The 15,396-nt window shown below is 38.8% G+C and overlaps 1 protein-coding gene across 1 annotated transcript in view; it reads right to left on the bottom strand.

The window, feature by feature from the left end:
• Positions 1-5,627: 5,627 nt before the first annotated feature.
• Positions 5,628-15,396, bottom strand: part of TPD52 (tumor protein D52) — a 254,482-nt gene continuing 244,713 nt past the window's right edge. Inside the window, exon 3 of the mRNA XM_004047192.5 lies at positions 5,628-6,059. Within this exon, the coding sequence (XP_004047240.3) occupies positions 5,891-6,059 (169 nt within the window). The 3' untranslated portion in view covers positions 5,628-5,890. The remainder of the gene's footprint in view (positions 6,060-15,396) is intronic.

Here is a 15,396-nt window from a genome sequence, read left to right as displayed (position 1 = left end):
ATATTATTCACCTTTAAAAAGGAATAAAATTCTGATACATGCTACCACCATGTGAATCTTGAAAACGTTATGCTAAGTGGAATAAACCAGACACAAAGGAACAAATACTGTATGAGTCCACTTACATGGGGTACTTAGAATAGTCAAATTCATAGAGACACAAAGTAGGATAGTGGTTACTAGGGGCTGGGAAGAAATAAAGAGTTCTTGTCTAATGGATACAGAGTTTCAGTTTGGGATGATTGAAAAGTTCTGGTGATGGATAGTGATGATGTTTGCATAATGTGAATGTACTTCAAGGCCCTGAATTGTACACTTAAAATATGGCTAAAATGGCACATTTTATTTTTTCTTCTTTTTAGCCACCTATAGTCTTATCAATTTTATGTTATCCTATGTGGCATATTTTATCACAAAAAATTTGCTTCATAGAAAAAATATATTCTAAAGTTAACCACAAATAATTAGGATAATCTACACCACTGTACTTCTCCACCATAATGGGTAAAGGGTTGACCATATTTAATAATGAAATCTTATGCCGAATAAAAATGAAATTAGGAAGGGCTAAAAAACTCTTATGACATCTATATTTCAAAGAAAATTAGGCTCCTACAAAGACATGATAAACCTGTTATGACGGAAGAAAATCCACTTATTTCAAGCTTATATTCTTGTTCAGAAAACCAAGAGACAAATCAGAATGGCAGTAGTCTTCATATGTCAGTACTTGTATGTTTGAAAATTGCAGTAACCCTAGGAATACACTCTTAGATCTCCTTTTAAGAGAGCCTGATTCCTGTAATCCCAGCACTTTGGGAGGCCGAGGCAGGTGATCACCTGAGGTCGGGAGCTTGAGACCAGTCTGGCCAACATGGTGAAACCCTGTTTCTATTAAAAATACAAAAAATTAGCCAGGTGTGGTTGTGGGTGCCTGTAATCCCAGCTACTCAAGAGGCTGAGGCAGGAGAATCGCTTGAACCCTGGGGGCGGAGGTTGCAGTGAGCCGAGATCGCGCCACTGCACTCTAGCCTGGGCAACAGAGTGAGATGCCGTCTCAAAAAAAAAAAAAAAAAAAAAAAAAAAAAGAGAGAGAGCCTGATTCAAGGATTGTAGTGTGCAGACAGCCTGCAGCTGCTGAACCTTCAGAATCCAGCAGTGTCATGCTGAGGTGACACTCCCTGGGTCTCTCCAATGACTGAGCTCGGTGGGAGTAGGAGAGATGGGCCATTCTTGCCTACTATGGAACTCTTCTAATGGGCAATCTTTGCTCTGACACTCCCCATTAACCTGGCTGAGAATTTCACAGAGCTGCATTGCAGTCCGGACACTCTTCCTACCTAACCTCCCTTTACAGGTGTCAGATCGTCATCACAGCTTGAGGCTCTCCCGTCTACTCCTGCTCCCTCTCCTCTTTATCCTTCACTGGCATTTCTCCCAGAATTGCACGTCTAGTTCTGTCTTGGTGTCTGTTTCCTGGAGGGCCTGAGCTGACACAGAAACACTATAAGTTTTGTTTGTTTGGCATGTTGACTTAGAAAAAAGGTATTGGCTTGATTCAAATAGTTGCCCTACTTTAATAATATTAAAATAATGAAGATTGTTCCCTGAAAACTGGTTCTCTAGGCTATCTCAACCTGGCTGACCTGAACTAGGTAACTGGGGTTTGGGGAGCTGGTTTCACTAGATTGAATATAGCTGGAGGACCCACTGATGTTTTCATTCAGGCTGTAAAAGAGGGCAATGCTGGACCAAAATATAAAAGTAAACCAAGAAAGAATGGAGCACAGGAAACTGGAGATATAATATGGGCTGCAAATGGCAATCACGGAGTCAAGGTATTGGGAGAGATGGATAGCTGCTGAGTCAGGCTGGGAAATCAATCCCTGACTAGACATCGTATGTCTTAGAGATGCCTGGTGTAATTAGTTTTCTAGGGCTTTCCTAACATATTACATATTGGATGGCTTAAAACAACAAAAAGTCTTATTCTCACAGTTCAAGAGGCCGGCAGTCTGCAATCAAGGTGTTGGTGTACTGATTGCTTCTTAAAGTATTCAGAGGGAGAACCTGTTCCATGCAACTCTCTTAGCTTCTGGTGGCTGCTGGCAATCCTTAGCTTGTGGCAGCAGAACTCACCATCTCTCCCTCGCAAGCCACATGGCACTCTCCCTGTGTGTCGGTGTCCAAGCTTACCTCCTCTTCTAAGGACACCAGTCATACTGCATTCAGTATGACCCACTTCAATCCAGCATGACCTCATCTTGACTATATCTGCAAAGGCCCTATTCCAAATAAGGTCACATTCACAGGTTCCAGATGGACATGAATATGGGAGAAGGTTGGGGGGTGGGGGAACTATTCAACCCAGTACACCTGGGAACTTTAGATTAAAAAGAAGCCTTTAGATTGGTGTCATAAGAGACGAGGAAGAATTTTCTGGTGGTGAGACTTTGAAAATAGGAATATAGGGTCTTGTTGCAGATCTGAAACATCAGAAGGTATAGACTCTGTCTTCTTTCCTGACCACTGTTCCTAAGATATTACTTAATCAGGCCAGGTGCAGTGGCTCACACCTGTAATCCCAGCACTTTGGGAGGCCAAGGTGGGTGGATCACAAGGTCAGAAGATCGAGACCATCCTAACACGGTGAAACCCCGTCTCCACTAAAAATACAAAAATTAGCTGGGTGTGGTGGTGGGTGCCTGTAGTCCCAGGTACTCAAGAGGCTGAGGCAGGAGAATTGCTTGAACCTGGGAGGCGGAGGTTGCACTGAGCTGAGATCGTGCCACTGCACTCCAGCCTGGGTGACAGAGCGAGACTCCATTTCAAAAAAAAAAAAAAAAAAAAAAAGATATTACTTAATCAATACTCTCCTTGGCTTCCAGTCTTCAGAGCAGTGAAGTATCCAGTTTAGTGCATTTGTGTATGTGCATTTGGCCCACTCCTTTACCGCCCCACCCCCAATTGTTTCTATAGAGGAAGGCAGATAGCAAAGTCCAAATACTAAATTGCCAGAATCATGCTGGAAAGGGAGAGAAACAGCCAGTTTGGGTGGAAGTGGGCTGCCACATCATTTAAGTGGAATGGGGAAAGGAATCTAGGTTATTTTTTACCTTTTACCCCAATTTTTTTTTTTTTTTCTCCTTGAGATGGAGTTTCGCTCTTGTTGCCCCGGCTGGAGTGCAATGGCATGATCTCGGCTCACTGCAACCTCCACCTCCTGGGTTCAAGCGACTCTCCTGCCTCAGCCTCCTGAGTAGCTGGGATTACAGGTGTGCACCACGAGGCCTGGCTAATTTTTTGTATTTTTAGTAGAGATGGGGTTTCACTATGTTGGCAAGGCTGGTCTCGAACTCCTGACCTCAGGTAATCTGCCCAATTTGGCCTCCCAAAGTGCTGGGATTACAGGCGTGAGCCACCATGGCTGGACGCCAAATCTCTTTATTCTGACCTTCCCTAACCCCATTTCACTCTGAGATCTAGAAGTACCTGGTTCTGCCAGTTCCTGAATATTCTGAGGATTCTGCAGTAAATCAGGTTGGTTTTCAGCTTTCTGCGCTGACAGCTAAGAATGTGTCTATCTCTGTTCTGCTATGTAAATGTCTATTCATCCATCTATTTTCAGATTGCAAAATTTTGTTCTCTTCCTGTTTTTCTCATACTTGACTTTTTTTGCTGTGGGTATTCATGTGTCTCTATCAATCAATCAATCAATCAATCAATCATCTATCTTCCTATTCATCCGTCCATCTCCCTTTGTTGTAATTTTAGTGAGGCTTTGGAGGGAATAAAATTAGATGTATGTATTAACCTGACATCTTAACCTGAAATTCCAGATTTAAAGTGATACCAATCAATGTAGTTGTAAGGTTTTCTCCTGTAATGCTGAGCAGCTCAGGTGCAGGAATGAAGCAGGTAGACATTTAATCAGGGTTGAAGTTATGCCAGGTGAAAAATGGAGGGAGGGAGGAGACTCAACGGTGTTTTGTTTGCAAGGGAGTCATCATAGTGATGTGCCCCAGACTCTAAAGCTGGATGAAGAGGATAGTGAGAACATGATGATGAGTGAAAAAATTGGGAGTCAAAGGGGATTGGAGTCTCAAAGATTTTTGAAAAAGTGCTCAATTGGGTACACAAAATTAAGGGAGCAGGAAGGATAGTGAGTGCAGGGCTTAAAATCTGGATTTGAGACTTTGCAGAGGTGGCTATTGGGTGTGACCCTGGGAAGGGGTGGTGTGGCAGACTCTTTTGCCACAGTATCATGAATTCACTGACCTTCTACACTGTGACACTGTCACACCTCCACTAAGAGGTGGAGTCTTATTCCTTCCCTTTGAATCCAGACCCTATAACTTGTTTATAACCAACTGGGTAGAAGTGAAGCTGTGTGATTTCCTGCGCTCGGTCAGATAGTGTCAGCCTGGTTCTTATCGAATGCTCCCTCTGGGGAAAGCCAGCATCATGAGAGCCATCTACCCCAAGACTGCCATGCTGGACGGGCCATGTGTAGGTGCTCTGGTTGACTGTCCCAGCTGAACCTAACCTTTCAAGCACCCCTGCCAAAGTACTAGACATGTGAGTGAAGCTGTCTTGGACTCTACTAGAGCAGCCAGCCAGGTGACTTCAATTGATACCATAAGAAATGAAATTGCCCAAGCCAGGTCAAGAACCCCGCCTGTTTCTTGACCTACATCATTTGTGAAGTATGATTACATGTTTATGATTTGCAAGTATCTTTCTTTCATCCAGAGCTCTCCCATGAACTCCAGAGTCATATATCCAACTGCCTTCAGAACATCTCCAGTTAGATGGCTAATATGCATCTCAAATTTAACATGTCCAAAATTGAGTTCTGAATAGTTCTCTCAAACCTGCTCTTACCTACCTCAGTTAAAGGCAATGAAAGTCTTCCAGTTGTGCAGGCCAAAAACCTTATTGTCATCCTCACTCCTTTCTTTCTCACATATTCCATATCCAATGTGTTAGGAAATCCCACGGGCTCCATCTTCAAAATATATCCAGATTTCAACCACTTCTCATCAATTCCACTGCTACTACCCTGGTCCAAGCTGCCATCATCTCTTGCCTAGATTACAAGGATAGTCTCCTTACAGGTCTTGCTGTGGCTGTCCTTGTTCATCTTAGGTCTACGCAGCTAACTTACTCAAAGGGATCCTGCTAAAATGTCAGATTATATCCTTCCTCTGCTCAGAATCCTCCAATGACCTGCCATCTCAATCAGTAAATAAATGCCAAAGTGCATACTAGGACCTACGGAGCCTCCCTCACCTCTCTGTTCATCTCCTACTTTTTTTGTGCTCCTACAGTGGCTTCCTCCGTGGTCCTTAATCTGGATAGGTGCAGTTGTGTCTCAGGGGCTTTGCACTAGTCGCTCCTTCTGCTGGAAAACTCTTCTTCAGAGACCCATGTAGCTAGCAATCTGTCACTCAGACACCTTGTAACCCCATTCCTTGCTTCCTTTTTCTCCTTAGCCGTGTATCACTGTCTAACATACTATATATTTCACTTATTTATTGCCTGTTATCCCCAGTGGAATGTAAGGGCCAAAAGGCAGGCAATTTTGTCTAATTTGTTTACTGCTGTTTAAACTAGTACCATGCACATAGACAGCACTCAAAACGTATTTATTGAATGACAATTTCTTAGTACAGTGTATACTATCCCCACCAAAGGAAAAAAACATTAAGAGCAAAACAAGGGGTGGGGGGTGGGAATATTGCTAAAGAAAATTCTAATAAGAGTTATCTATAATTATAGCTTTTATTTATTATATCTTCATTCAATCATTTATTCACAATTAGTCTAATTGCATTCTTGATGAATACCTGACTTCAGCAAAGGAGTCAATCCACTAAGCAAAGTTCATTTATTTTTCATGATGTTCTTCTTTCGATCTTGAGTCTTTACTCTCCTGGATTCCTAAGAGAACTGCATTAGCCTCTAGTACAGTTGTATCTGTTGTTGCTCCCAGGAACCTAGACGTAAGTTCAAGATCTAATAGCCGCAACCGGACCCTGGTTCCTTTCTGGTATTTCCTAAATAGTAAAAAAAAAAAAAAAAAAAAAAAAAAAAATCCATTAATTCTGAATATCATAACATGAACAACTAGTTTAATAACAACAACCAAATTCCAATTTTAATTTGTGTTAGCTCAAGATGAAGTTAACACTGGTATCTTAGAAAAAGCTGTATTTGACATAAAAGTAATTTGATAGTATCAGAAAAGCCCCCATCACCCAACTTTTTGTTTTGAAAAAAAAAAAAAAAGACAGAGTTTCACTCTGTTACCCAGGCGGGAGTACAGTGGCGCAATCAGAGCTTACCGTAACTTCAAACTTCTGGGCTCAAGCGACTCTCCTGCTTCAGCCTCCCAAGCAGCTAAGACTACAAGCATGTACCACCACGGCCAGCTAATTTCAGAGTCAGGGTCTCTCTATGTTGCCCAGGCCAGGCTGGTCTCAAACTCCTGGCCTCTAGTGACCCTCCCACCTTGGCCTCCTAAATTTTGGAGATAACAGGTGTGAGTCACTGCCAGCTCTAGAATTTTCATCTTAAAAGTTGCCTTTAAAGATTTTAAAACCACAGTAAACGGAAATTCAAGCAAGACAGTTCTTAAAACTGGTGTTTGCTTTAATTTGTCAATTAAAGTCAGAGAATATCAAGGGGAAAAGAAGTTTCAGATACATTTTCCTTCTAAAATTAAAACTTTTATTTTTTTAATTATACTTTAAGTTTTAGGGTACATGTGCACAACGTGCAGGTTTGTTACATATGTATACATGTGCCATGTTGGTGTGCTGCACCCATTAACTCGTCATTTACGTTACGTATATCTCCTAATGCTATCCCTCCCCCCTCCCCCCACCCCATAACAGGCCCTGGTGTGTGATGTTCCCCTTCCTGTGTCCATGTGATCTCATTGTTCAGTTCCCACCTATGAGTGAGAACATGCAGTGTTTGGTTTTTTGTCCTTGCAATAGTTTGCTGAGAATGATGGCTTCCAGCTTCATCCATGTCCCTACAAAGGACATGAACTCATCATTTTTTATGGCTGCACAGTATTCTATGGTGTATATGTGCCACATTTTCTTAATCTAGTCTATCACTGTTGGACATTTGGGTTGGTTCCAAGTCTTTGCTATTGCGAATGGTGCCGCAATAAACATACATGTGCATGTGTCTTTATAGCAGCATGTTTTACAATCCTTTAGGTATATACCCAGTAATGGGACGGCTGGGTCAAATGGTATTTCTAGTTCTAGATCCCTGAGGAATCGCCACACTGACTTCCACAATGGTTGAACTAGTTTACAGTCCCACCAACAGTGTAAAACTGTTCCTATTTCTCCACATCCTCTCCAGCACCTGTTGTTTCCTGACTTTTTAATGATCACCATTCTAACTGGTGTGAGATGGTATCTCATTGTGGTTTTGACTTGCATTTCTCTGATGGCCAGTGATGGTGAACATTTTTTCATGTGTCTTTTGGTTGCATAAATGTCTTCTTTTGAGAAGTATCTGCTCATATCCTTCATCCACTTTTTGATGGGGTTGTTTTTTTCTTGTAAATTTGCTTGAGTTCATTGTAGATTCTGGATATTAGCCCTTTGTCAGATGAGTAGATTGCAAAAATTTTCTCCCATTCTGTAGGTTACCTCTTCACTCTGATGGTAGTTTCTTTTGCTGTGCAGAAGCTCTTTAGTTTAATTAGATCCCATTTGTCAATTTTGGCTTTTGTTGCCATTGCTTTTGGTGTTTTAGACATGAAGTCCTTGCGCATGCCTATGTCCTGAATAGTATTGCCTGGTTTTCTTCTAGGGTTTTTATGGTTTTAGGTCTAACATTTAAGTCTTTAATCCATCTTGAATTAATTTTTGTATAAGGTGTTAAGAAAGGGATCCAGTTTCAGCTTTCTACATATGGCTAGCCAGTTTTCCCAGCACCATTTATTAAATAGGAAATCCTTTCCCCATTTCTTGTTTTTATCAGGTTTGTCAAAGATCAGATAGTTGTAGATATGCGGCATTATTTCTGAGGGCTCCATTCTGTTCCATTGGTCTATATCTCTGTTTTGGTACCAGTACCATGCTGTTTTGGTTACTGTAGCCTTGTAGTATAGTTTGAAGTCAGGTAGCTTGATGCCTCCAGCTTTGTTCTTTTGGCTTAAGAATGACTTGGCGATGCGGGCTCTTTTTTGGTTCCATATGAACTTTAAAATAGTTTTTTCCAATTCTGTGAAGAAAGTCATTGGTAGCTTGATGGGGATGGCATTGAATCTATAAATTACCTTGGGCAGTATGGCCATTTTCACCATATTGATTCTTCCTACCCATGAGCATGGAATGTTCTTCCATTTGTTTGTATCCTCTTTTATTTTGTTGAGCAGTGGTTTGTAGTTCTCCTTGAAAAGGTCCTTCACATCCCTTGTAAGTTGGATTCCTAGGTATTTTATTCTCTTTGAAGCAATTGTGAATGGGAGTTCACTCATGATTTGGCTCTCTGTCTGTTATTGGTGTATAAGAATGCTTGTGATTTCTGCACATTGATTTTGTATCCTGAGACTTTGCTGAAGTTTCTTATCAGCTTAAGGAGATTTTGGGCTGAGACAATGGGGTTTTCTAGATATACAATCATGTCATCTGCAAACAGGGACAATTTGACTTCCTCTTTTCCTAATTGAATACCCTTTATTTCCTTCTCCTGCCTGATTGCCCTGGCCAGAACTTCCAACACTATTTTGAATAGGAGTGGTGAGAAAGGGCATCCCTGTCTTGTGCCACTTTTCAAAGGGAATGCTTCCAGTTTTTGCCCATTCAGTATGATATTGGCTGTGGGTTTTTCATAGACAGCTCTTATTATTCTGAGATACATCCCATCAATACCTAATTTATTGAGAGTTTTTAGCATGAAGGGTTGCTGAATTTTGTCAAAGACCTTTTCTGCATCTATTGAGATAATCGTGGTTTTTGTCATTGGTTCTGCTTATATGCTGGATTACGTTTATTGATCTGCTAAAACTTTATTTTAAAGTAAAATTTTATGAAAGCAAAATGGAAAAACGTCTAAGTGTAAAGTACTCAGTATTTGGGATTGGTTGCATTGTTATTAAAATGTAATGCCAGTTGGATGAACCTGGAGGACTTTATAAACCAGGCACAGCATGACAAACCCCACATGATCTCTCACTTATATGTGAAATCTAAAAAAGTTGAACACCTTGAAGTAGAGAGAACTACAGCTCCTGTGGTTACCAGGTCAAAGGATGTTAGTCAAAGGATACAAAATTTCAGTTAGATAGGAGCAGTAAGTTCAAGAGATCTACTGTACATCATGGTGATGACAGTTAATAATATGTTGTAGACCTGGAAATTGCTACGTGAGTATATTTTGTGCTCTCATCATCAAAAATGATTAAGTACATGAGGTAATGCATTTGTAAATTAGCTCGATTTGGCTATCCCACAATGTATACATACTTCAAAATAGCATGTTATACCCAATAAATATGTACAATTTTTATTAGTTAAAAAATAAATTATGAATGAAAATGTAATGCCAGCCATAACATATGATGACTCAATTTAGTCAATAAAATATTCAAGTATTTTATAATACCAAATGAAAACTGATACCCATTTGCCATTTTTCCTCAATCAATTATTTTAAAAGTTAAACATCAACATTATAGAATAGCAAGAGTGGAAGTACTGCTGGTTAAAAATCACAAATCTTTAACAGTCTAAATATATACTTTATATATTCTAATTTAATTTTAAAATTAAAATAACTTTATATAAACAGAAAATGAAGAAACAAAGTTCTCAAAAAAGTCACTGGAAAATAATTTTGGTAGACTACATATGAATAGTCTCCACATAATATTTGGGTATTCTGAAGAAATTTACGTATGGTCCATCAAGTAAACATTTAGGCTATTCAGCTTTTTTTGAGAAGCTACTTTTTCTGATTTTAGAAATAAATGTCCTTTTGTAAAATCTGGAAAATGATGAAGTCAGTCACATTTTCTAGTCCTTCTATATGTTTATATGCATATATGTATATATGTGTATTTGACATCATAGGTAATATTTTGTGTCTTTGTTTTAAAAAACTAGAGATATCCTCCATGTTACAGATAGAAAAATTATGGTACACGGAAGTAAAGCTACTGGCCTAATGCCACACAGTGGTGTAAGAGGATTCACAGATTCTTCTGCTCCTCAAGTTTTCAATTACCTATGACCTCTTGAAAGAACAGTAAACATAATCCCTTTAGGAGTGGTAAGAATTTATCACTCCATAGAGTCTTATAATGTCTTTCCTATGAAGTAAAATATAAGCCATATTGCTGCTATTCAACTCATTATTTTAATATTATCCATTAGAAAAATGGCTACTTTCAAATAAATTATCATTAAAAACAATATCTACTGCCTCATGCAATGTTATTTTTTACATTTTTTTTAATTGGGGAAAAAGCCCCCCAGGCAGCAGTTTTTCAGAAATCTTGTATTTCCTATTAAAACCAAAGAATACTGCTGTCTTGAAAGGCAAATAGGATGTCTCCACTGAGCACATTCAAAACGAAAATAGCCTGTGTTTTTACTGCTTGGTGTGTTTCTTTTAACTTCAAGTGCTTGCTTCTGACTGATCTTTGTGAACTCCAGCCTAAATGGATTCAATCTCAGCCTTTACCAAGACTGCTCTCTTCCACTGTGCACTTTCTCAGGCCATATGCTGCAGTAAACGAGACTGCATGTCTGAGCTGTATAGGAAAAGGGCAATTAAATCTGGTTTTGCATTTCTGTATTAAGGGCATGGTTTAAAGACTTTCCTTTGGAGAGGTTTCTGACATTCTTTCCACAGACATTCTTTAACATCTGTCAGTGCATGCTACTGATGGTTCTCACAGACTTAAAATAGAGAGAATCTCTCTGACTAGTTCTTTGATATAAACATATTAAGTAATACAAAGCCAACAAATACAAAGCTTGGATTGAACCTCGGTATCCAAAGAGAATACTGTGAGGAATTCTGACTTTGCTAGTCAAATTAGCTGTCTTGCTGTAATCATAATTCTCAGAAGTTTTAAAATAGTTCTTTTGAAATCATTAACCATCTATGTTTTCATCCTACTAAGTTAAAATCATTCAGATATTTTTCTGGCTTTCTCACAATTCCTTAATTAGAGTTTTAAGACTACAGAAGAAAAGTTTCCATTTTCTCTTTTTTCAAGAGGAAGAAAAACATTTCTAAAGGTTTAATTAACATCAATTTGTTTATTTTTCTAATTCATACAAATGCTCACAGTCATACCAATCTATATGTGAAGTTAGCAGCCACGTCCCTGTGTGTATGTGTGTGAGTAAGTAGGAATGCGTGTGTATTTTCTTCTTTAAATAAACTGTCTGGGCTTCAATTTCATCATTGTTAAAAAGCAGAGGGTCAGAAAAGACCTTAGATCTTTTGCAGTTGGAAGACTTTATTCTACTTTTAAACAATTGTATCAATTACAACTGATACAATGTAAAGTGATATTACATGCAAAATTGATTGTATACGCAAAATGCAAACTTTTAAGCCTTATTAGCTATATAAAACACTGTAATAATCTTGAACATTCAATTAACAAATGAATCTTTATATGCAGACTACTTGGTTTATTTCAGGTTTGCCCCACTTTTTCAAAGTACCATCTGCCATGTTCCCTCGACCTGTCTAAGTCTATTGCTTCTTTCCATTCAATCTGTAAGATGCCTATAAAGAGTCTCTCATTTGTTGTTTTTATTCCCTAGATGATCATAAGCATGTAACATTACATAACCTCTAACTTATTTCTAGACAATCTATTGAATAAGTGGCTAATTATTTAAACTATGTGTTTTAGTATTGCTACGTGTTTTAATATTGTTCATCACTGTACTATCTGTACTGTACACCATCAAGCACAGAAGCCAAGATTAACAAAATAAACATGAGTGTTCAAAAAGTTCTACTCCTCTCCAATATTTCTAGTCATCATTAAAATTTCAAATACAGCACACATCTTAAGTCCTAATTTATTATCCCAGGCCATTAGAAGATGTAAATTGAGATATAAAAATTATTATAATCATAATTTTTGCTACCTGAGTTATTCCCAAAAGTCCTCTGAAAAAAAAAAACTAATGATTATCACTTAAAAATACTATCTAGAGTGTGCCTACCATGAGGCCAAATAATATGTATAACTGGCCCGTTGGAAATCTACATACTCTCACAGCAATGAGCAAAAGATACTGTTCATATACCAAAACACATTTCCTCAGACTGCAATTATCCTGGATAAAGATTTTAATCTTGTTCTAAAATTCTACTATGAATATATAATTTTCAAGTTCTTTTTAACCTTGCCGGGCTAGTATTTTGTGCCACCACAAACAGAAGTTTTGTCTCTTGTTCAAGCATTGATTTATTTTATAAAATGTGAAAATGGAGGATTTAAAAATGTCTAGTAAATGATTTCATTTTTTAATAATGTGGAATATGCATATAATACATTATAAATGGTATCAATTATGACAGTTATAATTTTTTCTCAAGTTACAAAGGAAGATGTGTCAAGAAATGAGGGAGGGCCAGCCATGGTGGCTCACGCCTGTAATCCCAGCACTTCGGGAGACCGAGGCAGGAGGACTGCTTGAGTTCAGAGTTCAAGACCAGCCTGGGCAACATGGCAAAATCCCATCTCTACAAAAAATACAGAAATTAGCTAGGCATGGTGGCAGGCGTCTGTGGTCCCAGCTACTTGGAAGGCTAAGGTGGGAGGATTGCTTGAGTCTGGCTGGTCGAGGCTATAGTAAGCCAAGATTACACCACTACACTCAGGCCTGGGTGACAGAGCAAGACCCTGTAGAGAAAAGAAAAGAAAAAAAAAAAAAGAAAAAAAGAAAGAAAAGAAAAGAGGAAAAGGAAAACCCTGTCACTTAACAACCATCATATCAAGTCTATTTTTATTAAAAAACTAAATATTTTTTGCTAGTCAAATATGAATACATACATATGGAAAGCGGAAAAAAAAACCCCAAAGAAACAGAAGGAGTAAATGCTTTCAGGTACCTGAAATATGCTGATGATTAAAACTGGGATCAAACTTGGCAGGAGTATTATGACTTTTAAGCAAAAAGGGATACGTTTTGGAGTATGCAATTTTTATTTTAAGAGAAAAGAAAATATATACGTTTATTGACTGAAACAAGTTTTTTCAGTGTAGCACAGAGGTTTGACTGTGACCAAGTACAAGAAACCTACCTTTTCTGGGCTGTTTAGTCATCTGCAATATGCAACACCTTGCAAGTCTGACAAGAGGCTTAAGGCATTAAGGTATGAAAAGTGCATGGCACATAATAAATACAAAATAAATAGGAGCTTACGTAATTCACCACATCAATACTTATTTATAAAGTACAATAGGCAACCAAAAGGACAGTCACTTCAAATATGGTTTTACTAAAGATACTAGAATACTATTCAAGTGGACAAGTCTAGTAGCAACCTTCAACATATATAAAATAAATGACAGGAGAGCAAAACTCATTGAAGGCATTCTTTGAGTTTGGGGATTTGGGGCAGAGGGAGGGGATAATAAGGTCCAGAGATTACTCTGTAGTTTACAGTGACAGACTTGGTATATCTGTGGGGAGCCTGAGCTGGGAGCTATCACAGAATATCTGTGGAATATTTTTAAAGTTGTTTTTCTTAAAAAGAAAATACTGATGGCCTGGGGTCCAACCCAGACCTGCTGCAGCAAAATCAATAGGGTAGAGCTAGAGATTCACGCACATTTGGGAAAACACTTCCCATATGAGTCTGGTCTCCTGACTGTTCAACAAAATCACTGATTAATGCGTTCAGCAGCTATTCTCCAAATGGTTTGTGGTAGTTTGGGGCCAGGCTGCATCTTGCTTACTTCAAGCCTTAATTTCCTTACAAGTGCATGCAGTTTAGACATTATGTAGAAGGTCAAAGTTAGAACTATGTGTTTTAAATATCAGCTGTGACAGGGCAAAATTGTTTTTCCATTATGAAAATTAAAGAGATTAACAGGTATTTTCACCTAAACAAAAGGCTGAATCATTTTAGCTTGGCTACATAAGGTTTACTGTCATTAAGGTTGTACTTTCATGACCAAAAGACGTAAGATTTTCAAAATCACTAGCACAATGCTCAAGAACATAACACTTGCTCCATACACAAGAGTCAAGTTTTGGCTTGACAACTGCTTGATGGCAAATGTTATTTCCTGATTTCCTCATCCCTAAAATGTCCTTAATAATGTCCTTCCATGGTAAAACCTCTGTCTCCAGATTCCTAATCCCCTGCACTTTTGACTACATTAAGAGAACAGAAAACTTCAAATTTGTTGTACCACCTATTTTCAGGTTTGGTTAAATCTTGTTTCTGTCTCTCTGAATTAGTTACTTATTAATTAGGTATTGTTGAATTTTCAATAAACACTTGTTCAATACCTATATGAAGTAAGAGGATACCAACAACAATTAGACAGACTATCCCCTCTCCTCTCCTCTCAACCCCAGGAGGCAAAGATGGAGGGAAAAGTCGTATTCCACTAATTCCCTTAGTGGGAAGAACTACTTTAGGTCTGTCGTGATTTCTTTGTCTTTTCAACAAGAGATGAGACTTCATGGATCCCTTTTGGAAAGCCAAATACTTAAGAGACTGTTATTGCAGTAGAGTATGTAGGTTGGCAATGGTCAGAGAGAGGAAAAAATCTTTCATAAAAGAATCAGACCCATGCTGCAGATTCCACGCAATCCAGAGTGCTTTAAATAGCCTTTTCTGTAGGACAAGAACCAGGGTCAATGAGGGAGCAGAAGGGGAAAGGGTGGAGCACAAAGACTACTATCCCATGCTGACCAGGCTTATGTTAAGTAGATTTGAAAAAGACTCTCGGCTGGGCGTGGTGGCTCACACCTATAATACCAGCACTTTGGGAGGCTGAGGCAGGAGGATAGCTTGAGTCCAAGAGTTTGAAATCAGCCTGGTCAACACAGCGAGCCCTTTTCTCTACAAAATAAAAAAAAATTAAAAATTAGCCAGGTGTGGTGGTGAGTGCCTATAGTTCCAGCTACTGGGGAGGCTGAGGCAGGAGGAGCTCCTGAGCCCAGGAGTTCAAGTCTGTGGTGAGCCATGATCACGCCACTGCTCTCCACCCTGGGCAATGGAGTGAGCACCTGTCTAAAATTAAATTAAATTAAAAACAAAAAGAGACTTTCAGGGCTTAGAATAGAGTTCGTGACTTGACCATAGGTCGTGTTTGATATTTGCCCTTTGCACCCCCAATTTGGAGTGTATATATACATATATATATAT

The sequence above is a fragment of the Gorilla gorilla genome, chromosome 7 (genome assembly GCF_029281585.2).
Source record: "Gorilla gorilla gorilla isolate KB3781 chromosome 7, NHGRI_mGorGor1-v2.1_pri, whole genome shotgun sequence".
NCBI lineage: Eukaryota > Metazoa > Chordata > Mammalia > Primates > Hominidae > Gorilla > Gorilla gorilla.
Note: the sequence above shows the minus strand (reverse complement) of the source record. Positions and strands in the feature narration are given on the sequence as shown.